We start from the raw sequence: 26,320 nt of genomic DNA, 5'->3' as shown, positions 1-26,320 counted from the left end.
GTTTCAAAAGACTGTAACTCACTTAATATATGCTTATTTTTTATTTTTATTTACTCAGAAGCACCCTGCGCCATACTGTATATCATCCTCTTGATCTTTTCCAAGTTTTTTCTTCTGCCTGGACTCCTTAGTGGCCAACTGTGCTGCATACTCTGCTATATCAATGCTAACCTTGTCCAATCGTTCAAGTTCTCTGATACAGTTTGCTCCAGGATTAATTCCCATATGCTGTAGCACTTTCACCCTACCAATGTTGCCATCATTAAAACCAATAACATCTCTGACCCCTGACTGTAGTGCCTTCATTCCAACAAAAACACTTTTTGGTAAGCGAGTCCATATAAGATTATTGAATGACTCATTGGGATTTTGAGTCTGGCCATGCAGACACTTCTTCAGTAACTCAGGATTTGCGGGTCTCTATAAACAGGTTTTATGATATCCATGACTGCTGCTGGGGTGGAAAGTTTACGGCTGTATGGACTGTTTGAGTACTGGGTATTGCAGTAATTGCACCATGAATCAGGTCCAGGAGGGCAAAGGTGGTGTACTGGTTTTTCATCAGTTGACAGTCTGTGAAAGAAGGTAGCCCACACTGCCTGCTTCATTTTCAACAAATCCTCGGCATTATTTCTAATGGCCATCCCATAGTACTTCTATAGTTCATCAATCATTTTGTCTGTCAGCCCACCTCTTATGGTTTGACCATCAGAAAATTTCTTGTCTCTCAAACTTTGTTTCAACTTTCTCAATCTGGTTGCCCACCCTCATCTTGCCATGACCAACACATTCCCGTTTTGTGATAATCTCCTCACCATAAGGCTAAGCGGCTGCTACGGTGTTATATGCTTTTGAGTCTCCATCACCTAAGAACTTAGTGTAACACATTCCCCTTTCATTATATATAAAAACAAAGATGAGGTGACTTACCGAACAAAAGCGCTGGCAGGTCGATAGACACACAAACAAACACAAACATACACACAAAATTCAAGCTTTCGCAACAAACTGTTACCTCATCAGGAAAGAGGGAAGGAGAGGGGAAGACGAAAGGAAGTGGGTTTTAAGGGAGAGGGTAAGGAGTCATTCCAGTCCCGGGAGCGGAAAGACTTACCTTAGGGGGAAAAAAGGACAGGTATACACTCGCACACACGCACATATCCATCCACACATACAGACACAAGCAGTCTGCTTGTGTCTGTATGTCTGTCTGTATGTGTGGATGGATATGTGCGTGTGTGCGAGTGTATACCTGTCCTTTTTTCCCCCTAAGGTAAGTCTTTCCGCTCCCGGGACTGCCGGGACTGGAATGACTCCTTACCCTCTCCCTTAAAACCCACTTCCTTTCGTCTTCCCCTCTCCTTCCCTCTTTCCTGATGAGGCAACAGTTTGTTGCGAAAGCTTGAATTTTGTGTGTATGTTTGTGTTTGTTTGTGTGTCTATCGACCTGCCAGCGCTTTTGTTCGGTAAGTCACCTCATCTTTGTTTTTATATATAATTTTTCCCACGTGGAATGTTTCCTTCCATTATATTGATATCATAAATTACATTCCCCTTTCATTCACATATCGACTAAAAACTGCAGAGACCTCCATACCACCACTTGTTCCTTCATAATTTCTGTCACAAATATGTCCTCCTTCATTCCCTGATTTACACTGATAGCAAAGTTTGGTTAAAATCTGGAAATCTATTACCTTTCCAGTATCCACACTGGTCACCGTATTAACGGAATTCTTAGAACTGTAGCCTCACTTCTGCCAAGTGCCATCAAAAGCTACTGGTATGTCAGTCATACCATCATTTATATCAACAGCTTCGTTTGCAGCACCCTTCCTTGATTCACTTGCAACAGATTCCACAGCAGCTCCAATAAATTCTGCGTACTTGTCGATTTTACAAGGTGGGGATGGCATATTCATCACTGCACACATTGTTTCTGCTGCAGTGTGTTCTTTGCCAATAGCTCTCAATCCATAAAACCACCTAACATTTACTTCAAAATAATTATCTTTACACTTATCAGAATTCCAAAATGAATGAGTATATTTACAACTGGCACAGTTAATCATAATTTTCCTGGCTAGTCCATTTGATACCTCACTGTCTTCATGTGAACTAACTGGCCCTCCACATATTTTACAACACACACATTCACCTAACGCCGTTGTTAGGATGTGTAAATCTATCAGAATATAACCTAACCTACCATTTACATCACTATCATTTTGAGAAAACTGTGTATCACAGCATTTTATTTTAACCTTCGAAGCATTAATGGGTGTTTCTCTAGATACTGATGAGTTTGCCTGTATTTCATTGTCTGTAACATCACACACCTCATGTTCAACACAGTGTTTCCCTGTATTCAAAAATCTATTACCATGAAACCCATGTTTGTTAAAAACACTTCGTTTTGGCATCATACTTTACTTTTTAAGAGATTTACCAATCTATTCGACACACTTCCTCGGAAAAACATTAGCACTTCGACCTACAATGCGTGTCATTACTATGAAACGATACAATAATATTTTTGACAGTGCTACCAATACGGAACCGTAATTTAACCTTTCTAGCACAGCAATCCACAGCCTTCTACATAAAAAATTATTGATTTTATAAGATCTTGAAGTAACACAAAAAATTTTAACATTTTAACTGATGTAGATTATATTTAAGAAATAAAATAAAATACTTCCCACGTGAGTTTATAAGTGATATACATATCATTTTATTCGGAAAATTGCAAATTTTATAATGAGATAAAAATCTAAAAATTTGAAGAAAAAAAAAATCCGTTCTAACTCCCCTCAAGTCCCTTTCCAAATTTCACATTGGTATCCTTCACAGCTTGCTCCATGTCTAGCTGCTCGATTCTAACTGTCTGATGAAAGTGTCCTAATATAAAAGTAGCATAATGAGAAGAAACTCTCCAGATGACTGACGCTCATCTGACAATCATGTGAAGGCTACAATTTTGTCTCACTCTCATATGAACAACTGCTTCCTTTCATGTCCTTCAATTCTCGTAACTATAGTCTGGTTTCTGTACAAGCTGTACATAATCTTTCCCTCCCTATATATTAATCCTACTTCCTTAAGAATTTCAAAGAGTGAAATCCATTACGGTCTAGCCCTCCGCCACACACCGTTGGGTGGCTTGCGGAGTATCAATGTAGATGTAGATGTAGATGTAAGAGAAGTAATATACATAATGATTGCAGACTTGTACAAAGAGTGCCTTTCCCTGACCAGTAATCTGTCCACAGGTTCACAACAGTGATCTTAGGCCTGGTGGCTCTGAACTACGTTGCGGTGAGCTTCACGGAGACAATCAAGAGCTCTGCACCGCTCTTCACCGTCCTCATCTCCAGGTACCTGCTCGGTGAGTATGAAACATGTTGTTGTTGTTGTGGTCTTCAGTCCTGAGACTGGTTTGATGCAGCTCTCCATGCTAATCTATCCTGTGCAAGCTTCTTAATCTCCCAGTACTTACTGCAACCTACATCCTTCTGAATCTGCTTAGTGTATTCATCTCTTGGTCTCCCTCTACGATTTTTACCCTCCACGCTGCCCTCCAATACTAAATTGGCGATCCCTTGATGCCTTAGGACATGTCGTACCAACCGATCCCTTCTTCTAGTCAAGTTGTGCCACAACCTCCTCTTCTCCCCAATCCTATTCAATACCTCCTCATCAGTTACGTGATCTACCCACCTAATCTTCAACATTCTTCTGTAGCACCACATTTCGAAAGCTTCTATTCTTTTCTTGTTCAGACTATTTATTGTCCATGTTTCACTTCCATACATGGCTACACTCCATACAAATACTTTCAGAAACGACTTCCTGACACTTAAATCTATACTTGATGTTAACAAATTTCTCTTCTTCAGAAACGCTTTCCTTGCCATTGCCAGTCTACATTTTATATCCTCTCTACTTCGACCATCATCAGTTATTTTGCTCCCCAAATAGCAAAACTCCTTCACTACTTTAAGTGTCTCGTTTCCTAATCTAATTCCCTCAGCATCACCTGACTTAATTCGACTACATTCCATTATCCTCGTTTTGCTTTTGTTGATGTTCATCTTATATCCTCCTTTCAAGACACTATCCATTCCGTTCAACTGCTCTTCCAAGTCCTTTGCTGTCTCTGACAGAATTACAATGTCATCGGCAAACCTCAAAGTTTTTATTTCTTCTCCATGGGTTTTAATACCTACTCTGAATTTTTGTTTGTTTCTTTCACTGCTTGCTCAATATACAGACTGAATAACATTGGGGAGAGGCTACAACCCTGTCTCACTCCCTTCCCAACCACTGCTTCCCTTTCATGCCCCTCGACTCTTATAACTGCCACCTGGTTTCTGTACAAATTGTAAATAGCCTTTTGCTCCCTGTATTTTACCCCTGCCACCTTCAGAATTTGAAAGAGAGTATTCCAGTCAGCATTGTCAAAAGCTTTCTCTAAGTCTACAAATGCTAGAAACATAGGTTTGCCTTTCCTTGATCTTTCTTCTAAGATAAGTCGTTAGGTCAGTATTGCCTCACGTGTTCCAACATTTCTATGGAATCCAAACTGATCTTCCCCGAGGTCGGCTTCTACCAGTTTTTCCATTTGTCTGTAAAGAATTCGCGTTAGTATTTTGCAGCCGTGACTTATTAAAGTGATAGTTCGGTAATTTTCACATCTGTCAACACCTGCTTTCTTTGGGATTGGAATTATTATATTCTTCTTGAAGTCTGAGGGTATTTCGTCAGTCTCATACATCTTGCTCACCAGATGGTAGAGTTTTGTCAGGACTGGCTCTCCTAAGGCCGTCAGTAGTTCTAATGGAATGTTGTCTACTCCCGGGGCCTTGTTTTGACTGAGGTCTTTCAGTGTTCTGTCAAACTCTTCACACAGTATCGTATCTCCCATTTCATCTTCATCTACATCCTCTTCCATTTCCGTAATATTGTCCTCAAGTACACCGCCCTTGTATAGACCCTCTGTATACTCCTTCCATCTTTCTGCTTTCCCCTCTTTGCTTAGAACTGGGTTTCCATCTGAGCTCTTGATATTCATACAAGTGGCTCTCTTTTATCCAAAGGTCTCTGTAGGCTGTATCTATCTTACCCCTAGTGAGATAAGCCTCGACATCCTTACATTTGTCCTCTAGCCATGCCTGCTTAGCCATTTTGCACTTCCTGTCGATCTCATTTTTGAGACGTTTGTATTCCTTTTTGCCTGCTTCATTTTTATATTTTCTCCTTTCATCAATTAAATTCAATATTTCTTCTGTTACCCAAGGACTTATAATAGCCCTCGTCTTTTTACCTACTTAATCCTTTGCTGCCTTCACTACTTCATCCCTCAGAGCTACCCATTCGTCTTCTACTGTATTTCTTTCCCCCATTCCTGTCAATTGTTCCCTTATGCTGTCCCTGAAACTCTGTACAACCTCTGGTTTAGTCAGTTTATCCAGGTCCCATCTCCTTAAATTCCCACCTTTTTGCAATTTCTTCAGTTTTAATGTACAGTTCATAACCAATAGATTGTGGTCGGAGTCCACATCTGCCCGTGGAAATGTCCTACAATTTAAAACCTGGTTCCTAAATCTCTGTCTTACCATTATATAATCTATCTGATACCTTTTAGTATCTCCAGGATTCTTCCATGTATACAACCTTCTTTTATGATTCTTGAACCAAGCGTTAGCTATGATTAAGTTATGCTCTGTGCAAAATTCTAACAGACGGCTTCCTCTTTCATTTCTTAGCCCCAATCCATATTCACCTATTATGTTTCCTTCTCTCCCTTTTCCTACTGTCGAATTCCAGTCACCCATGACTATTAAATTTTCCTCTCCCTTCACTACCTGAATAATTTCTTTTATCTCATCATACATTCCTTCAATTTCTTCGTCATCTGCAGAGCTAGTTGGCATATAAACTTGTACTACTGTAGTAGGCATTGGCTTTGTGTCTATCTTGGCCACTATAATATGTTCACTATGCTGTTTGTAGTAGCTTACCCGCACTCTTATTGTTTTATTCATTATTAAACCTACTCCTGCATTACCCCTATTTGATTTTGTATTTATAACCCTGTATTCACCTGACCAAAAGCCTTGTTCCTCCTGCCACCGAACTTCACTAATTCCCACTATATCTAACTTTAACCTATCCATTTCCCTTTTTAAATTTTCTAACCTACCTGCCCGATTAAGGGATCTGACATTCCACGCTCCGATCCGTAGAACGCCAGTTTTCTTTCTCCTGATAACGACGTCCTCTTGAGTAGTCCCCGCCTGAAGGTCCGAATGGGGGACTATTTTACCTCCGGAATATTTTACCCAAGAGGACGCCATCATCATTTAACCATACAGTAAAGCTGCATGCCCTCGGGAAAAATTACGGCTGTAGTTTCCCCTTGCTTTCAGCCTTTCGCAGTACCACAACAGCAAGGCGGTTTTGGTTAATGTTACAAGGCCAAAACATAGTGAGGTGAATACCACCACCTACTATAATTTCTTTCCTAATGAAAGTAAGATTTTGTTTCTTTTCTACTCTCTGTTATGTACGCAATATGTATGCCACGTAATCCAACTGCACTGTTGATGTTTGTGTCTGTTAAATGTCAATTCTACCGTTTATTTGCATGACAGTTCTATTTTTATACACTATGTGATCAAAAGTATCCAGACATGTGGCTGAAAATGACTTACAAGGTCATGACGCCCTCCATTGGTGATACTGGAATTCAGTATGGTATTGGCCCACCCTTAGCCTTGATGACAGCTTCCACTCTTGCAGGCATATGTTCAATCAGGTGCTGGAAGGTTTCTTGGGGAATGGCAGCCCATTCTTCACGGAGTGCTGCACTGAGGAGAGGTATCGATGTCGGTCGGTGAGCCCTGGCACAAAGTCAGCATTCCAAAACATCGCAAAGGCATTCTATAGGATTCAGGTCAGGAGTCTGTGCAGGCCACTCCATTACAGGTGTGTTATTGTCATGTAACCACTCTGTCACGGGCCGTGCATTTTGAACAGGTGCTCGATCGCGTTGAAAGGTGCAATTGCCATGCCGGAATTGTTCCTCAACAGTGGAAAGCAAGAAGGTGCTTAAAACATCAATGTAGGCCTGTACTGTGATAGTGCCATACAAAACAACATGGAGTGCAAGCCCCCGCCCCCCCCCCCCCCTCCCCAATGAAAAACACGACCACACCATAACACCACCAACTCCCAATTTTACTGTTGGCACTACACACGCTGGTAGATGACGTTCACCAGGCATTTGCCATACCCACACCCTGCCATCAGATCGCCACATTGTGTACCGTGATTCGTCATTCCACACAACATTTTTCCACTGTTCAATTGTCCAATGTTTACACTCCTTACAACAAGTGAGGCATCGTATGGCATTTACTGGCATGATGTGTGGCTTATGAGCAGCCACTCGACCATGAAATCCAAGTTTTCTCACCTCCCGCTGAACTTCAGTGGATCCTGATGCAGTTTGGAATTCCTGTGTGATGGTCTGGACAGATGTCTGCCTGTTACACATTACGACCACCTTCATCTGTCGGCGGTCTCTGTCAGTCGACAGATGAGGTCATCCTGTACGCTTTTGTACTGCATGTGTCCCTTCAAATTTTCACTTCACTATCACATCAGAAACAGTGGACCTAGGGATGTTTACAAATGAGGAAAACTCGCTTACAGATGTATGGCACAAGTGACACCCGATCACCTCACCATGTTCAAAGTCCATGATTTCTGTGGAGTGCCCTGCTCTCTCACAATGTCTAATGACTACTGAGGTCGCTGATGTGGAGTACCTGGCAGTAGATGGCAGCACAATGCACCTAATATGAATAACGTATATTTTTGGGGGTGTCCAGATACTTTGGATCACATCGTGTGTGCATTCGGGAGGACGACGGTTCAATCCCGTCTCCGGCCATCCTGATTTAGGTTTTCCGTGATTTCCCTAAATCGCTTCAGGCAAATGCCGGGATGGTTCCTTTGAAAGGGCACAGCCGATTTCCTTCCCCATCCTTCCCTTACCCGAGCTTGCGCTCCGTCTCTAATGACCTCGTTGTCGACGGGACGTTAAACACTAATCTCCTCCTCCTCCTCCTCACATCGTGTGTGATGTAATCAGACTGCATAAGGGACTGGTAGTGGAAAAGTATGTGACATGCCATATTTATTCTTGAGCACTGAATTACATTGTTTTTTGTATTCATATAGTGTGATGATGTGCTGTCTGCATTTGAAGTAATGTCCTCTGGAGCATAAAAATCATGTTCTGTGCTTTAACTGCAATACAGTGTTGAGTCCCAGTTGAGTGTGCTACTCCTTACTTTTGATGATTTGTGCAAAAAATGATGGAATGAAAGAAGAGACGTACAATAATTAATTTTTAGTTGTAGATTACTGTTTCCATTTTGTTTGTTGACACTAACTTTTAATGACAAAATTAGTACCAATTGCCCAGCAACTTGTAATACTTGCAACTTGCTTGCATTCTCAATATCCTATCCCAAATGTTAATTTAATCAATATTTTTACACAAACTTCTGTTTCATCTCTCTCTGGTGCCTTCACTGCTGCTATCCAACCCACACTCGGACACTGCCCTTGCATCCCTCATGCCGGCTGCATCACCCTGTGTCATGAGCAGTGATAATCCACACAGCCCCCAAAGCTTTAAAACATGCACCCTTTATGTGATTGTCAGAGGAACATAGTAGTCTTCAGGACAGTTTCTTTTCATTATGATACTTTAATAGAACAGTTTTATCAGACAGTTATAATCAAATGAATTTTAAAAATCTGTATGTTAAGAAAAATTTAAGTTGAAATCCGAGGTCTCAAGGACTAAGTTGCCATACACTGTGGATAAATATGAAATCTCCCAGTTTTTATTCCTCTAGAGCAGTGATTCCCAGTGGGGGCAGTATTGTCCACCAGTGGGTATTTGTAGAGATCTAAGGGGGGGGGGGGGGCATTCACAAAGTTCATTATTAAACATAGAAATGATGGGGAATAAAATTGGGTGGCAAACTTCAGATCTAACTATTGCAGGTGTGGAAACAAATGATGATTTCACTGTTAAATTGCCAGAATTTGGAGGCACTTACAGTGGACTATACAATTAGATTTCACGATGCCCTTAACACGATCGTTCCAGATTGGGTACTAGAATCCTTTTCAAGCCCACAAACACCATAGTTATCACTAAGGGAGGACTTGATAGAATTGTCAATAAATGAAGTGCTGAAATTGAAATTAAAAAATATATATCATGAATTTGGGCTTCAAAGGCAAACTCCAGTATCTCATCCACCTATATGGGCTGCAGCTATGAAGTTTTTCATTGCATTCCCATCATCGTATTAACCGATAAGAGAATTTAGTGTAGTTCACAATTTGCCGTCACAGGAAAACAGTGGCAATAGTGGAACGTAGCGAATTAAATTGGTGATGACCAATATTGACACCATATATGGAAAAATTTGTGCCACAGCATCAACCTCAGGGCTTTGCTAATCATATTATATTATTGTTTTTAATAATACATATTTGTTAATAGTGTTCTCATCTTTTAATAATTTTATTTAAGAACTGTGACCTTTTTCCAGTAGAAATAATATCCTTCCTCCCAGAGAAACAGCATGGAATCAATGTAGGAAAACAAGTGCTGTGATATGGAAAACTGTGAGAATTGGAATTTGTGCTTAGCAACTCCCTCCCGCTCTCGCGGAAAGGGCATCGTAAACCAATGTCGAGAACCTCGTAGCATTCCTGTTGGGTTGGATGTGGAATTAATTAATTAATGAAGATTTAATGTTGTTCAACCGTTTCCTAGGATGTGGCGAAAAGAAAATATCCTCCTTGCTCTGGAAGAAAGTGCAACACTGCAACTTTTAGTTTTGTTGAAAAAGAATGCAGACAACTATTGTATATATAATACATATGTTGTGCACAAACATACACAGTATCCTTTCAATTACATTAAATGTCAAATCAGAATGCTCATCATAAAAGCTCCAAAACTTTATACAAGGTGCCCTGTCATCAGAATAACATTCCATTAACAGTTCATTTGTTGGCATACAGTGATAACCTTTGTCAGTGTTATATACCTGTATATTCTGAGATGCTCTTCTCCAGTAGGGGCTGGTGATGCCAGGAGCTCGTATTCTCATTTGTACTGATACTTCCTGTCACACAGTCACCACAATTGCTATCCTGTCTTGAAGTCACACATTGTCTCCCTCATAGTTCTCTACGTGAAAGTAAAATAACGGGTCTGCACAATACTTTGCAGTCCTCTATGCTAACTCGTTTTAGGATTTTTATTCACAAGTGTCATTCACTGGTAAGTATACATCGGGATATATGTGTGTCTTCTGGAGTGGTATGTAACACCACAACATATGCTGTAGAGTGTATCCTGCAACTTGGGTTAAGAGTACACAAAGCAACGAGCATTAGCACAAAATCTCTCATGAAAGAGAACACCAGTCTAATGAAAATGTGCAGCTGCGTAACCATCAAGCCAGAATCTGTCACATTGTGAAGTATCCCTGCTTTTTGTCACCCTATTCTGTTTTTGTTTCCCTTTAGTCTCATTTGCTTAGCTTATCCTATTATTTCTGGGTCTCCCTTTGGCTACTCAACCTGTCCATATTTGATTCCTCCTGTTTTCCTCCCACATATTCCTGTTACTCTCATCTAACAAGAATGTAATGAGAAAATTGTTTAGCACAGTATTAATAAGACTGACGTTTCTTAAATTTTGTACATTTGTTGTTAACATTGTTATTCACGTTGGGCTCTAGAGATGGTGTTTTCAACTTTGTTTTAGCTTTTTCTTTGTAACCAGTTTACTTTCATTCTCTCAAAATGGGAACTTTTCCTGGCATCTAACAAAGTTCTGGTTTTCTGGCAAGCCACTGTGGAGTGATGTGTGGAGTGCGTGGCAGAGGTTACTTCCCATTGTATCAGTTGTTAGGGCTTCTTCCCATTCCATTCACATACGTGTTGTGGCAAGAGTGCCTGCTTAAATACCCTGTGTACACTGTTATTAGTTTAATCTTGTCTTCACGGTTATTGTGGCAGTGATACGTTGTGGTCTTTGGTACACTCGAAGACAAAAAAGACGACACATCGAGAAGGAATTATCCAAATGGGATGAAAATTGGTAAACAAGATTTCCATATACAGTCAAACAATTAATTACAATTTCAGAAAAATTGGGATCATCTTTGCAAATTGAGCAAGTCAACAATGTGTATAGAAAGAAAGGCAGCACAAATGGTCACAAATTTGTTTGACCCATGAAAATGTCGAAAAACCTGAAATGACAGACAGTCAAAGATATGCACCGTCTGTTGCATGAAAGTCTACTCACAAGCTATGTATTGCTCCTGTAGGAACTGTGAAGATGAGATTAGACTAATAGACTAATTATGCAGAGAGATGTTTAAGCAGTCATTCTTCCTTTGCTCCATACACGATTGGAATGGGGCGAAACCCAAACGTGGAGTACAATGGGATGTCTCCTATGCCAGGCACTGTACATTGATTAGCATGTACATACAGATTTAGAACTGCCAATCATTACAGCCAACTGAAAATTCAGTGCAAGGCATTGTACATTTCATTATGATCATCCAGTGTCAGCACTTACAAAACTTTACACCGGATTAACTGTGTATGTTGTACTGGGACTTGAAACTGGAACCCTTGCCTTTCCCAGGCAAGTGCTCAACCGACTGAGCTATCCAGGTGTGACTCATGGCCAACCTCTGAGGTCACTATTAATATTGTCTGCGAAGTCACCGATGCCCGACATGAAAAGCAATGGCTCCAACACACTTTCCTGGGGCCCACCTAAAGTTTCATCTAACATGTCAGTGACTCTCCGTCCTAGATAAGGTCCTGAGTTCTCTCTACCAAGAAACCTACAATCCAGTCACCAGTTTATATTTCATATCCATACCCCATATGATCATAGTTTTGCTTATAATCATTGGTGTGGTATACTAATTCAGAAACTTTTTGGAAGTGTAGAAAAATTCCCTCTGCACAAGTGGCATGATTCATCACTTTCAGAGAGTCATATGAGGAAAGCAGAAGTTGGCAGTGTTTTGGCGATCCATACTAATGGGTGCGGAGGCTGTTCTTTTGTTCACAATACCTCATTTCAGGGTCCCCAGTGCTGATTGTGACACCATTTCAGACAGTAGCGGAAGGCTTGAACCAGAGATTTTAGACGTTCTGTGACAAGTTAGGCTGCAACTTCCTACATGTTTGCTATAGAGTTGAGAACTTTAGAATTCCTTTTAATCAGGGTCACGAGCATGATGTGTGTACGGGCCGAGACTTGGCCTGTCGACTTTGTTCAATACTTGAAGCGTGCCCACAAATAACACTGTACAGCGTATTTTGACATTTTGTACAATCGCGTGGAGTAATGTTGTGTATAGCAATCTGCATCGCTTGCTGTAACAGTTGGCCTGTTTACCATCCGATGGCAGCACTAGGCAGCGTGGAGAGAAATGCAGTTTCCGTGCCTCCGTGCGAACAATGCTGTATGTTTCAAGAATGGGAGAGTTTAGCAAGGTGACGCTTAGCACACGTGGTTTGAAACGTGCAAATAATGCGTGGAAAAGGAAAGTTAACTTTGGTGGTTGGCAGGATATTAAGAGGAAAAGACTTCGTGATGCTGCCTTGGAACATAAATCAGCCTCCAATGCAGGTGAGTGGGATAACGCAGTATCGGTTTCCTAAAGGCTTATGTCTATAGAGCGTCTGTGTCCTGTTCAGCAGTGTATGTGCCCTGTAGAGTACATGACTCTAACGATGTACATTATGTGCATCTTTTGAAAACATCGCAGTAAAAATATGTAACATGCATAGGATTAACTACAGTTCTGTCGTTGTCATCTACAAAAAAAATATAATACACTCTGAGCATTGCTGTATTATTAAAAGAGGATGTGAAATATGGTAATTCATTTGAATATTAGGTATTAATATTGACTGTATGATTCAGGATCATGTATGCAGTGCAGAAGTTTGTTGAAAAGGAGGAGGCAACGACATAAACCTGGAAATTAAGTTAAAGCTGTATGAAGAATATCACGCCTTGATACACAATAAGCGGTCCATTTACTTGATAAACTCCGTGGAAATAGACATGTCCCCCAGACGAAAGTAAGGTAAAGTCATTATTTCATGGAAACAAGCGGCTTTCAAATACAAAGTCAAGGCAAAAAAAGTGTGTTAAAAACATTGCTTGACATATTCTGCATCACCTGACAATGAATAAAGACTTTCAACATAAACTGAAAGGTGGAATGACCACTGCTAAAGATGGTCAAGGAAAATATTTCAGTAGGCCACATGCCATATAAAATGACGACAGGGCTCTGATTCAAGAACTCATTTCAAGTTTCCCAAAGCAGATGAGCCATTACAGCAGGAATAAGTGTTCAAAAGAATTTCTGTACCCTGATCCCAACCTCTGCAGAATGTATCGATTCTTTGTGATTGCAGCTTCAGATGAAATAGAAGTGCACAACATCGAACTTGAGAATCGTCTAAAGCAGACCAAGCATACAAAGAGCTAAAAAGAGACACAGAAGAGGCTAAAAGAAACAGTATACACGTTATATGTGTTGACCCACAACAGGTTTTACTTTGTCCTACATTGATGCATTCCACAGTACTTGACCAGAGACAGCTGTCATCATATAGTTTCACAGATCATGATGTTGGTACTGGAAACAATGCAGTAAATTTGTGAGATGAGTCCACTGCAAGGAGAGGGTCAACCAAAATAGTTTCCTGTCTACTTAAATTTGTGACACTTGAAGAAGGTGTGGAACGCAAACTGATTGTATGGTCTGACCGCTGTGTCATACAGAACAGTAACTGGAGGGTTTTAGAGCTTTATTTCTATCTCATCTGCTGCAAGTATTTTACAGAAATACATCAGAAGTTTTTAAGTTTGATTCATAGTTTCCTACGTTCTGACAGCGACATCACAATGATCAAGAAAAGAAAGAAAGGGTCAAAGGTCATGATTCCTTTCGAATGGCGGCATGTCATTGCTTAGGCCTTTGTCTATCCGTTGAAACTGACCATTCAGGGGATGATGATGATGGAAGACTTCCAGGGCATAGGATCTGTTGAGTTGGTTTTTGAAACGCCAACTGCTTTGAAAATTACTGGTGTGCTCTGGTTGAAGCTATGTAGTGAAAATCCTCAAGGTATAAGCGTGTGCCGTAATTACAACGTGCATTGTCCATGGAAAAGACATTGCATTGCAAAACATGGTTGTGAACAAGAAGTAAAAAAAATTCTGTTGCCTTCTGGTTTCCGATTGCTATGCAATGGGGCACTGCAACTTCATGAGGAGAAGAGTGATCTGTTGGACATGATGAACGGACATGATGAACTATATGGAGCCAAAATACAGTCATTTTTACAAAAACCTACTGTGTCACAACTGAATTTAATATCCCAGATTTATGTCGCAATCAAAGTAACCAGTATACAGTAAATATCAGTTTGTATCTTGTTACAGTTTTCTTTCTTACAACTTTTGTATTCTAGGCAGCCTTATCATCACACCAGAGTACAGAGTGATTGGAAACAATGCTGTATATCCTTTGCTGTAAAGCACTTGTTTCATTTTAATACTTACTTACTTATTCTCAAAAAAAAGAAAAAAGGAAAAAAAAAAAAAAAAAAAACGTGCTTAGCGCTATTTTAAGAAACACAATCAAGTTTTTTGAACACTCTGTATTCACAAACAATACATATCTGCTTTTACAATATTATTTGGCAATAATTCTCTGGAATTAGCAGTTTTTGTTGATTTCCTAAAAACTGCAAAATGTGTCATACAGCATTATTTGTGCACTCACTTCACTTCTTGGAAGTATCGAGCAACATTTCATTTAGCATCATGGTGTGGCATTTTTCAGTTCAGGAGAATCATGGTGTCAGCGGTGTTTACCCTTCATTACTCATTCATGATATGAATGTAGTTCACAGGTACAGAGCCTTTTTGCACAAAAACAGACAGTCTAGCACTCTATCGTCACAAGATTTTTAAAAATGAATGGGAATGACAGGATAGAACGATAAAGATTCTCAGTATGTTTTATGCGATGTAGTTGCATAGTTAACGGGCAACACAAATTTGCTGTGGAGTGACATTACAGCACCACACAGAAAGATTTAGATGATGATGATGATGATGATGATGATGATGAAAGACAAAAAATTACAACAATTGACAGATGGGATTCATTGTTCTAGACAGTTCTTCGTACTACATTTGTAAGCGTAGAGTACTTGGTGAAACTGGTAGTGAATATAGTAAATTCTCCGAAACCACACATAGAAGTCTGCTGTCAGTTGCGACAGTTTTCAGTGGACTTGAAGAAAGAATGTGGAGACTTTATATATTACTACAAGGTCTACTGTTTAAGTCACAGAGCATGTCTCGAATGATTTTTCAATTTAGAATTGGGTTGTAGACCTCACATTTTGAGCGGACTTGACTGCACACTGCCCACAGTAAGGCATTTCAAGGTGGGAGACAACTTATTGCTGATTTGATGGTGTCGCATTTACAGAGAAAAGCAAACAGTAGAAGGGACAAATTCTGGCCAAAAAACACTGTCAATTTTCGTAAGCTCACTGATCTTAAAAGAAAACGAATGTTTTGAAGAATTCATTGTGGCCTTGAAAGAATTACAAGGATAGCTTTCTAAACATTTTGAAGACACTGCCAACCTCACACCTGTTTTCTAGTTGTTTTTGAGACCGTTTGCCGTTTCAGTTGAAAGCGACCGAGTGAGTTGGCTCAGTGGTTAGCACACTGGAATCACATTCAGGAGGACGACTGTCCAATCCCACATCCGGCCACCCTAATTTAGGTTTTCTGTGATTTCCCTAAATCACTTCGGGCAAATGCCAGGGTGGTTCCTTTGAAAGGGCATGGCCAGCTTCCTTGCCCACCATTCCCTAATCCAGTGAGACCAATTACCTCGCTGTTTGGTCTCCTCCTCCAGATCGACCCAATCAGTTGAAAGTGCCCCTATGCATGCGCAGACAGAACTGATTGTCTGCACTCTTATCCCTGCTTAAATGACAAATTATTTTATGTTTATAATGAGGTTGCCAACATGATAAAACATTTCAGCCAAAATATGTATATGAAAGGCTCTTCGCGATTATGACAATTAACGTGGAAAACTGACTGTGAAAATCTTCGAAATTATCTACATCTGTGTGTATGCCAATATTTTATGCCAAAAGTAATTAAATAATACTGAAAATTTGTTTTATTTGTTTTTCCAAGAAATATGAAATGTGAAATTGAGTTGTATGCAATGCAACTGGATTGCCATTTAAATGGACACTTTCACAGTTTCCCTGTCTTCCCCCTCCTCACACTCAGACAGTGTGTCGTGGTGGAGGAGGAAGTGTGCAGCGATGCGAGAGAGCTATACCACGCAATCCACTGCACGTCTCATGTGCTGAATTCGTGGTCGTCACTGCGCTAAATGGATCAAGTGTTCACTGTAAGTCAATGTCTGCTACCAAAGTAACTGTGGGTGTGGTACGTACTCGGGTTTTTCAAATCGGGGTGCCTTCCATCCAGTCCAGGTAGCAAGGGCTGTAGGAGACTGCTCAGCTACTAAGTATGGCTCACATTGGTTCTCCAGTATAAACACTAATACGAGAATGCCCTTTACAGTTTTCACCAATATGCTAGTATCGTCTTTTTTGTCGTTTATTGCAGCTCTGACATAAATGTTTCCTTGAAACATGGTTTTTATAGTAGTCTTAAGCTCATTTCACACTGGAGCGAATGGAAGTGAACACAAGTGTTTACACTAGAGGGAATGAAAGAGAACGCAGAATGATGAGCGTAGCCTATGAACGGTGTGTTATTGGTTTTTGGCACAAAAAATTGGCACCCAGGATACAACACTATATAAGTAGAGACCCAGTGCAAAACTTTCATATTCATAGAACATTATTTTGCATGATGAACACACCGTTGTCGATGAAGAAAGCAAAATGGGATAAGGAAAGAAGAATTTAGATGTCTAAATTTGTAGATAAATATGAAATTCATAGAGGTAGTGCACTTAACAGCTCCGATACTTTGTAGCATTAGTCAAAAAATTTGCATGTATGTTCGTTGATGCTTTTTACTGCCTTCTAATTGTGATTAAGGCCGAAATTTAAAAGTAGAACTCTTTTTTAAGTACTGGCAGCCGACATAAACGGGAAAACAGCTAACATTTACGCTCTTAGTTATTGGCTGCTGGAGATAGTTACCTTGGTGGGTGTTTCACATTTCAATTGCTGCTGTGAGATATGCAGCAACATGTGCGAAACACTTTGAGAATTGAAACTTTCTGGCAGATTAAAACTGTGTGCCAGACCGAGACTCGAACTCGGGACCTTTGCATTTCACTGGCAAGTGCTCTACCGTCTGAGCTACCCAAGCACGACTCACGCCCTGTCCTCACAGCTATACTTCTGCCAGTACCTCGTCTGAGTCGTGCTTGGGTGGTTCAGATGGTAGAGCACTTGCCCGGGAAAGGCAAAGGTCCCGAGTTAGTCTCAGTCCGACACACAGTTTTAACCTGCCAGGAAGTTTCATATCAGCACACACTCTGCTGCAGAGTGAAAATCTCATTCCACTTTGAGGATTGTATTAAAGTATGTACAAGGAAAGTATAATTGGAGCTATGAGCAACAGTGGTAGAGTTTAGGCACATTCTACACACCAGATGTCAGATGAACCTCAGACAGCTAGTGAGCATTCAGTAGATTTCCCAGCTCTCTGCTGTGAGCATATTGGCCAGTGTGAGTATTAAACGTGATTGTGTCAGGTATTTGGTGAATTTATATTCGATTTGTTACAATTCATCACTGCTGACGGTGGTGGTAAGTGACAAATTCTCCATAAACAAGCAACGGAAATAATTTACCGGATACACTCTTCCATCAGCCACAAAGCAGGAAACAGTGGAAATGTCACAGATGTTGCCAGATCTCAGGAATACACTGTGGAAGCGAGTAGCCTCATCTTGAGAATCATTAAGCAGATTGCCAGTGAAGGTAATTTGTCTGTTCAGACCAGTGGAAGCCCATTTGTTTACAAATGTGGCAGTATACATGTGAGCCGGCCGTGGTGGCCAAGCGGTTAAAGGCGCTACAGTCTGGAACCGCGCGACCGCTACGGCCGCAGGTTCGAATCCTGCCTCGGGCATGGATGTGTGTGATGTCCTTAGGTTAGTTAGGTTTGAGTAGTTCTAAGTTTTAGTGGACTGATGACCTTAGAAGTTAAGTCCCATAGTGCTCAGAGCCATTTGAACCATATACATGTGATGTGTTATGACAGCAAAAGGAACCTGTGACCACTGGAGGCCGTGCCACAAGTTCCTCCAAAAATCGTAACACAACACACACACACAAATGTAATACTAACTGATGTAAATCCACCCGATGATGGAGGTTTAAACCTTCGAAACGCGTTGTGGAAATAAATAAAATGGTGACTGGTAACAGTAAACTTGTTGTTTCGTTTAATAACATTAAACTGATTTTGCTCATAAGTGTTTACTTTGGTAGCATAAAGACTGCTGTTCTTTACAGATGTACAAAGTTCGCTGCACACCTGCTCATGATACAAAAAAAGGCACAGCTTCTTGATAATTAAAAAGTATTTTTGAAATAAGAAAATCTGGCAATCAGAACATTTTTTTTTACTTGGACGAAACAGAGACAAACCAGAATCATACGAGAAAAGCGTGTTAGAAACTGAGTGATGTTTCAGGTGGCTTTAAAGTACCAGTTGATAAAGGTGGATGAATAATTGTGCTTCGCACTGGTTCTTATTCCGGATACATTCCAGAAAGCAAATTACTGTTCCAGGCAAAAAAGAATAATTCAGGGGATTGTCATTCTGAAATGACCTTGGAGACATTATGGTTTCGAAAACAGTTTCTCCCTTACTTGTCTGCAAACTCGGCAATAGTTACGGACAGAGTGAGCTATCACTTGGTTGTCATTGACAAGGCACCTGCGACAGGTGTATATAAATTTAAAAAAAAAAAAAAAAAAAAAAAAAAAAAAAAAAAAAAAAAAAAAAAAACAAACTTGTATCCTGCTGTGGCACGCAAGTAAAAAGATATTGACACTGTCAACCAAACTCTGGCTGAATTGTTGAATCTTGTAGAGCTTCATAAACCTCATGTAAAAGTTTGACATCGATTGTACTGCACAGGAATGTGGACATACAGTTTTGCATTTGCCACCGTATCATTATCAGTGCAATATGATAGAGCTCATATGCACACAAGTGAAAGGATATGTCACAGAGCAAAATAAGACATTTACAATTGGTGACACAGAAAGGCTTTTGTATGAAGCACGTGACAGCTTAACTCCTTCAGCACGAGTTGAATGTGTTCAGCACCCAGAGTGGTTACAGGAGGAGGACAAGGAGAGGGAAACTTTAATTGATAATCTACTTGATCCCATCGTCATCATCATCAATATCAATCTAACATCAAATAAACTTGACACCAACATGAACTACTGCACTGTAGACGGCGACGGTTGCAGTGATTGGTAAAATGAAAGGCGAGGCACACATACAATATTCTTGCTGTCCCTTTTTTTTGCTTTAGCTTCTCTTCTGCAGTTGTGCAGTTGATTGTGATCGCGGTTTTACCATCAGTATTGTGATACAGTCTGTTTTGCAACAGTAATGAAAATCTTATTTAGGGAATAAGTGTTTTGCTTTATTTTGAAGCATTGTCAGTGCACAGTATTTTGGCTTCTACATTGCCGAGCCACTTGATTACCTGTCGTAGTTTTGTGTATCTCTGTGGTGGTAAGATCATATTTCACATTTGTTGTGACTGATCTATATTTTAGTGAGTAGTTGCTGTTGTGTTATGACAACACTCACCAATATATTTTAGCTTTTATGAGTCCACAGTTCACTTTGTGTACTTCGTCAGCTTTGCTTTGATTGAAGTGCTTTAAGATAAGTCGATGTGCATCTGGCCTAGTTTAGACTGTCTAAATAAAACTTTTATCGCAGTAGCAAAAGACAGAATATTTTTGAAATTACATAAATATTTTTGTGGTATTTAAATTATTCCATTTAGTATGTTATATAACATGTAATGTGTGGTAGACCATGTCCATGTTGGCAACAGTTACACACTGCACATGGGAAGCACATAGTTCGTAAAGCAGAGAACCTTATCTGAAAGTACGTAGCAGTCGAGGTGACAGTGAAAGAGGTAGTCCAATGGGGTAGCCATCTGTGGCATTATCAGAGCATTACAGGTCATCAATATTTTGAAATTTTTTCGTGTTTTATGAAAATAATTATCAGTAAACTTTAGCATTGCCATTGGACACAAGCATTCGTACTTCCACGTATGCAGATGCTCGGGGTGAAGCACAAAATGCAACTTACTGTGCCAGCCGACATTGCATATGTTATTCCTTTCGATCCAGTCATCTCGCTGTGGTAGGCGTGTGGTGGAGGGGGCTTAACTTTCTCTGCTGCCCGCAAGCCCCTAAACACAAGCTTACAAACTGTTTGGCGTCTGCATCTCTATGCGTGTACTGCACCTACCATTTGCAACCAGCAACGCTACAATCCCTCTCTGTGCCTCTACACGGCACGGACCTTCATGGCCCGTCATCGTTCATGGATTCACCTATAGTACCTATAAAATATGATTAATAATAGGTGAAATATACATATGACTCGTCACATAGGCTACTTGATAAAATCTGCTGTACAGTTCATTAGAGGGCAGATAGCATAACCCCAGATCATTTTTATTTGTCAACAGGAATCAGCCCTTGTAATTAGGGCTACCATTAATGTAAGCAATGGGAATAATCAGATCTTTCACATAATTTTAATAACCATAATAGATACATATTCACACTTGTTTGCTTTCAGTGAAATATGTTGTGCTTTTACTTTTTAATAAAAATAATTATGAAGCTGGTTCATTCTGTTCCCACCTGATGCAAGCACCTAATGAATTGATTGTCGTTCTTGTGTCACGAGAGCATCTTAGAGTGATTCAGCAATTTTCTACGAATTGCACTTCCTTTCCATCAGTATTTGTGCTGTGGATCTCTTCAACCCAAGAAGCATGTATGATACCTATATTTTTCTATCGGCAACATTACATTCTCTTTTAAATGCTCTGTCAGTCATACAACTTGTGTCAACAGCATCGGAAGTAAACAAGACAGCAAACAAGAGCTTCCTCTACAGCTAGCGCCGAAGCAGATAGGACTTGAACTTCCTGTGGTGGTTTGCTAAAAAACTGACAACCAACAGAACACTAGCGAACGCAAACAGAACGCGGTCAAATGCAGTTCACTGCACTCGGCTAGTGTTTACAACAGAGAGAATCCTCAGTTGCTGATACTCATTTGTTTGTGTTCACTCCATTGTAAAACCATGATTTACGATGCTTCCATACTAGTCAAGAAAGACTAGTCTTTCACTTGTGCCTTCGTCCCGCAATTTCGGCAGGGTCGGCGTTGTTACCATTGGATTTGGCACGGTTAGTGTGAAGGGGTGGCCAGATGCCCTTCCTGCTGGCACCCCACTTCCCTACTACAGTATTAGTTTATAATTGTCACCGTTTTCTTATTTTGTGTGATTTCTTATGTAGCCTGAGGTTAGACGTGTGCTGTCGGCAGGTGAGACGACGGGCCTGTACGTGGGCCTGTCCCTCATCCCCGTGATGGGCGGCCTCGCGCTCTGCTCCGCCAACGAGCTGAGCTTCGACACGCGGGGCTTTATCGCCGCCATGGCCACCAACCTCACCGAGTGGTGAGTGCTGCTTCAAGTTGACACATTTCTTACTGCAACAGTATAAAAATAGTAAGAAATTTTGTGATTAATTTAGACCTTCGACAGCTTCCAAATGAATTGCCCCCGACGTACATTCTTCGGTGTCCGACACCTATTCATAAATAAATTGCATTTTCTGTTGCCAACACTTCCAACTCATTGTGCTTTCAGACACCAACTAACTCCAAAAACTTCTGAACAGGCCTCACTAATACCGTATTCGTGCAAATATACGCTGTACCTTTTTTCCTAATTTTTGCCTTGAAACATTGTGGTGTGGCCTGTAATAGAGATTTTTCCTCTCGAATCATAAATCGTCAATTTCAATATGACGAGTATGCGTACCTTGCAGGCTGAAAAAAACTTTATGTAGTAGCTGTTCATAAAAAAAGGAAAGGCACCTTTGTTCTGCATAATTGCATCAGCTTGTTTACTTTCTAAAGAGCCAGTGTGCGGTGAATGATGAGTCGAAGTTTCAATGTGAATCGAACGGCCTCAGTTGGTACTGACTGACAGCTGTATCAATGCAGCCAACATAGCCGACCATAGTTGGCAGATAACATTCGGTTCGACACGTCTATTTGCTCATAAACAGAAGCGCACATGACAGAAAGAATTTCATATCACAGAAATGTTTTATGTATTTGAATTTGATACGGTTTCAATTTGATGATGTGACAATGAAGCTAGTCTTTGCTGCAAAATACATAGCAGTCAAATACTGCATAAATCAGATCTATTATGAAAGGTATTTGAAAGCCATTTTGCTACTTCTAAAGATGCATATGCATATCATTTTATCTATTGAAAGCATAGTCAGTTGTTCCATTTTGACTATTTCTGCGAACATCTGGAAATGTTGCTGTTTCCACATTTTTAGTAGCTGCAAATACAGATTTCAAAATGCTTTAACAAGCATAAAGCATTCACGAACACAGTGGCTACATGAATGAAGAATGATCAAATTTGGTTTAGGCAGGTGGAGGTAAAATTCATCCAACATTGGGTAGATTAGCAATAAATTTTTCTCACTTTTGTCAAAAATATAGAACTACATGTACATTAAATCTGAACACATGGAAACATACACAGTGGGTCGCATTTACTCCTGCCTATCAGTTTCAGCCAAATGAAGCACAATTACTTCTGAAACAATGGAAAATCCAGGCTGGAATAATGATAATATTATGAAAAGGATAGATTGCTGTTCACCATATAGTGGAGCTGTTGAGTTGCAGACAAGCACAGCAAAAAGACTACTACACATGTAAGGCTTTGGCCAGAAGACCTTCTTTTGAAATAGACAACATGCACCCACATTCACACAAACACAGCTCACACACGTGACCAACATCTCTGGATGCTAAGGCCGGAGAACAGGCAGCTGCGCGTGATGAGAGAAGCAATCTGGGTGGTGGGGGTAAGGAGGCTGGGGTGTTGGGGGGGGGGGGGGCGGGACAGTAAAGTGCTGCTCGTGGGAACATACAGAGAGGGTAGGACAGCTACCGTATTTACTTGTATCTAAGCCGTACCTGAAAAATGAGACTCGAAATCAAGGGAAAAAAAAATTTGCCAAATCTAAGCCGCACCTGAAATTTGAGACACGAAATTCAAGGGGAGAGAAAAGTTTTAGGCCGCACATCCAAATTGAAACAAAGTTGGTCCGTTGTAATATGAGACACAATTAGGGTGAATGAATGACGATACAGCTACAGTAGTTTGGTTCGAATCGTAAGCTTAGCAGTTAAGCTTTACCAGGTAGCCATTGCTATGCATCAGGCACTCCGTCCGTATTTATACGTATACCCTTCCTTTTTCACGTGCTTCGTCTTGTCTGTATTGATTGCTTATTTTTCTTTGATCTGATAAGTGCCATTCTCTTTGTTAAAGGTGTTTAAGTCACTCTAAGCTGAAAATACAATACTGTACTGTGTCATGCATTGTTTGTCACATTCTGATAATGAGTGTTTATGGCATGTCGCCGCTTGTGGCATGGCTTGCTTTTGTGCACGCTACCGCCGCTTACAATTAAAAAAAAAGAGAGAGGGGAATCATCTCACTAGCGAAACAATGGCAAGAGACTGCTATTTGTTGTTACTTACACTGCTGCTTTCTTTGATAATGATAAAAAAGAACCAAATAATTGACTGCGTATGATAGATGATGTTCTGAACGAGAGTTTAGCGAAAGTTTTCTCCATTTGAAAATCTTTGCAGACGCCTCTTTGGTACATTACATTCTGCACAGAAATTAGAGTCATCTTAGATTTAAAAATCTAGTCAATTGCCGTGCTTAATTTCTGACTGTATCACTATTAGGCATAAGAATAATACAAATATAAACATGACCTAATACGTATATTCTTCCGCGTTTGCTGTTGTCTCACTTTAGTTTCGTAGTTTATTAGGCAGACAGGATTTAAATGAGATAGCGGCAAACACGAAAGAATACATGGCAAAATGTTTATATTCATATTATTCTTATGGTTCTCGCGTCCGTCGGTCGTCGTAATTTAATGTATATATTATTATTGTTATTATTATTTTTTTTTGATTGTTGCCGACTTACGTGGTGGGCCTTAATAAAAATGATATTTAAGTTGAGCAATGCAATAAACTTTTCATATAAATTTCCTCGGCTAGTCAGTTGACGTTAAAGCAAAAGATCTTTAGTTATTAATTACAATTGCGGCCCACACACGCGCGAGAGTATTTTCTTACCTCCGTTAACCATTGTATTGTAGTCAGAGTCCTGGCTCTGGGTCTCGGCTATGCTACTGAAAATAAGAATCTTAAAGCTAAGTATTTCTGCAACTTCGTGCGGCTGTGGAGAAAAATTAATATTATGCTAATAGCGGGCGAGTTTTCCGCTTCCGCTAATTTCTCATAAGTTAATATCGCCACGTAATGGCGTCGTTGGCTGCATCGGCCGCTGCGATTGTTGAGCTGTAAATTACTTGAATGCAGGTTAATTCAAGGAAGGCGGACATGAAATCGGGATCACCTCATACAAATTAAAAGTGCACAATAAATTTGGATCAGTATATTATATGCTTAACTCATACAAATATGCTTACATTCGTCAGCACACGCAAGATGTCCCTCTAGACACATTCAAGACAAAAGAGGAAGTGAAGTCGACTAAAAAATTAACAAAAGAGCGTAACTGGGCGTCTCTCTAGATCATTCTGTCATAAATTATTTCTTTGCAATCTAAACCTACACAGAGAAATTATTATTTTACGGCTACATGATAAAAAAAATCTCTTACAAATTATGAATGTCTTCTTTATAAATATTGTCTTTTCGTAATATGGCACTGGGGACGCTATATTGCCCCCCGAAATGTTTATGTCATAAAAAATGTTCGTGTTTTTGACATAAATATTTCCTCTTTCATGTCCACCGTGTCCACACGCAGATTTTTCTTTCACAGTTTACATATGTCACATCGTATATTTAAAGCGTTAAATTACTGAGGTGTGTTGTCCACAAAGTGTAATACAGATGAGGTTCAAGGTATACAACCACGAGTTAGTCCGGAATATTTGAAGTCCCAGGGGTGTCAACTGTTCGCTCCCCATTTGGCGCGGCCGTAGGGAAACCTGGGGAAAACCTCGGCGGAGCGACAGACTAACTGCTTTGGTCACTTTCACTTAATTGTTTCTGGAATGTCATTGGAGTACAGGATGTGCATACAAATATTTTTGTTGCACTATGCAAAAAATGAGGTCATTAAAACAATTGATTGCGGTGTCGTTGATGATCTACGCCGCGACGTTTGGCTCGCGACGGCGTCGGTTGGTGTGTTCGGTGCTCGGCGTTCGCGGCGGCTGCGGGGAGGTCAACGCCCGCTCGACGCCAGCGTGTGTCTCGCCGTCGCGGAACGTCAGAATCAGCTGATCGGCTGCACCGTTGGCGATGCGCTTCTGTCTCGGCCGGGCGTGGCGGAGTGGGATGATATCCGCCCCCCGCTCTTGTTGGCAGGAGTCAGCTCTGTTACGCATCTCCGACGTAGTACATGAAACACACACACAACCAACGTAATATTTGTTTCCCGCTGCAGATGGTTACGCTAGTGGGAAAGGAGCATTTATTAGTGCGGCAGTTGTTAAGTTTTCGCCAGTTTCCGAGTGTCAAGCTAGCACTGTCTTGCAGAAAACATGACATGGACCTTCTCCCGTGAATGCAGTTTTGATGCAATACTGTTTCCATTACACGTCAGTTTTTGTCTTGATAAAATTATTTATGTTTTCGCCGCACTCGCAGGCACTGGTGAGTGTCCCAATACGAGCTTAGCACAAACATTCGCCGTTTCTGCGGTCGCTGTTTTGCAACAGTCCACGCATCGCATTCCAATCTCGCA

General features: G+C 40.5%; 1 protein-coding gene across 2 annotated transcripts in view; it reads left to right on the top strand.

Annotated features, from left to right (window-relative positions):
- Positions 1-26,320, top strand: part of LOC124554163 (solute carrier family 35 member E2A-like) — a 156,744-nt gene that overhangs the window by 45,014 nt on the left and 85,410 nt on the right. For both annotated transcript variants that reach the window (XM_047128235.1, XM_047128234.1), the window contains exons 3-4: positions 3,273-3,388; positions 21,802-21,934. In XM_047128235.1, coding sequence (XP_046984191.1) covers positions 3,273-3,388; positions 21,802-21,934 — 249 coding nt within the window. The remainder of the gene's footprint in view (positions 1-3,272; positions 3,389-21,801; positions 21,935-26,320) is intronic.

This window comes from Schistocerca americana, chromosome 11, assembly GCF_021461395.2.
Source record: "Schistocerca americana isolate TAMUIC-IGC-003095 chromosome 11, iqSchAmer2.1, whole genome shotgun sequence".
NCBI classification, from domain to species: domain Eukaryota; kingdom Metazoa; phylum Arthropoda; class Insecta; order Orthoptera; family Acrididae; genus Schistocerca; species Schistocerca americana.
The sequence above is the reverse complement of the archived record's forward strand: the minus strand, read 5'-3'. Positions and strand labels throughout refer to the sequence as shown.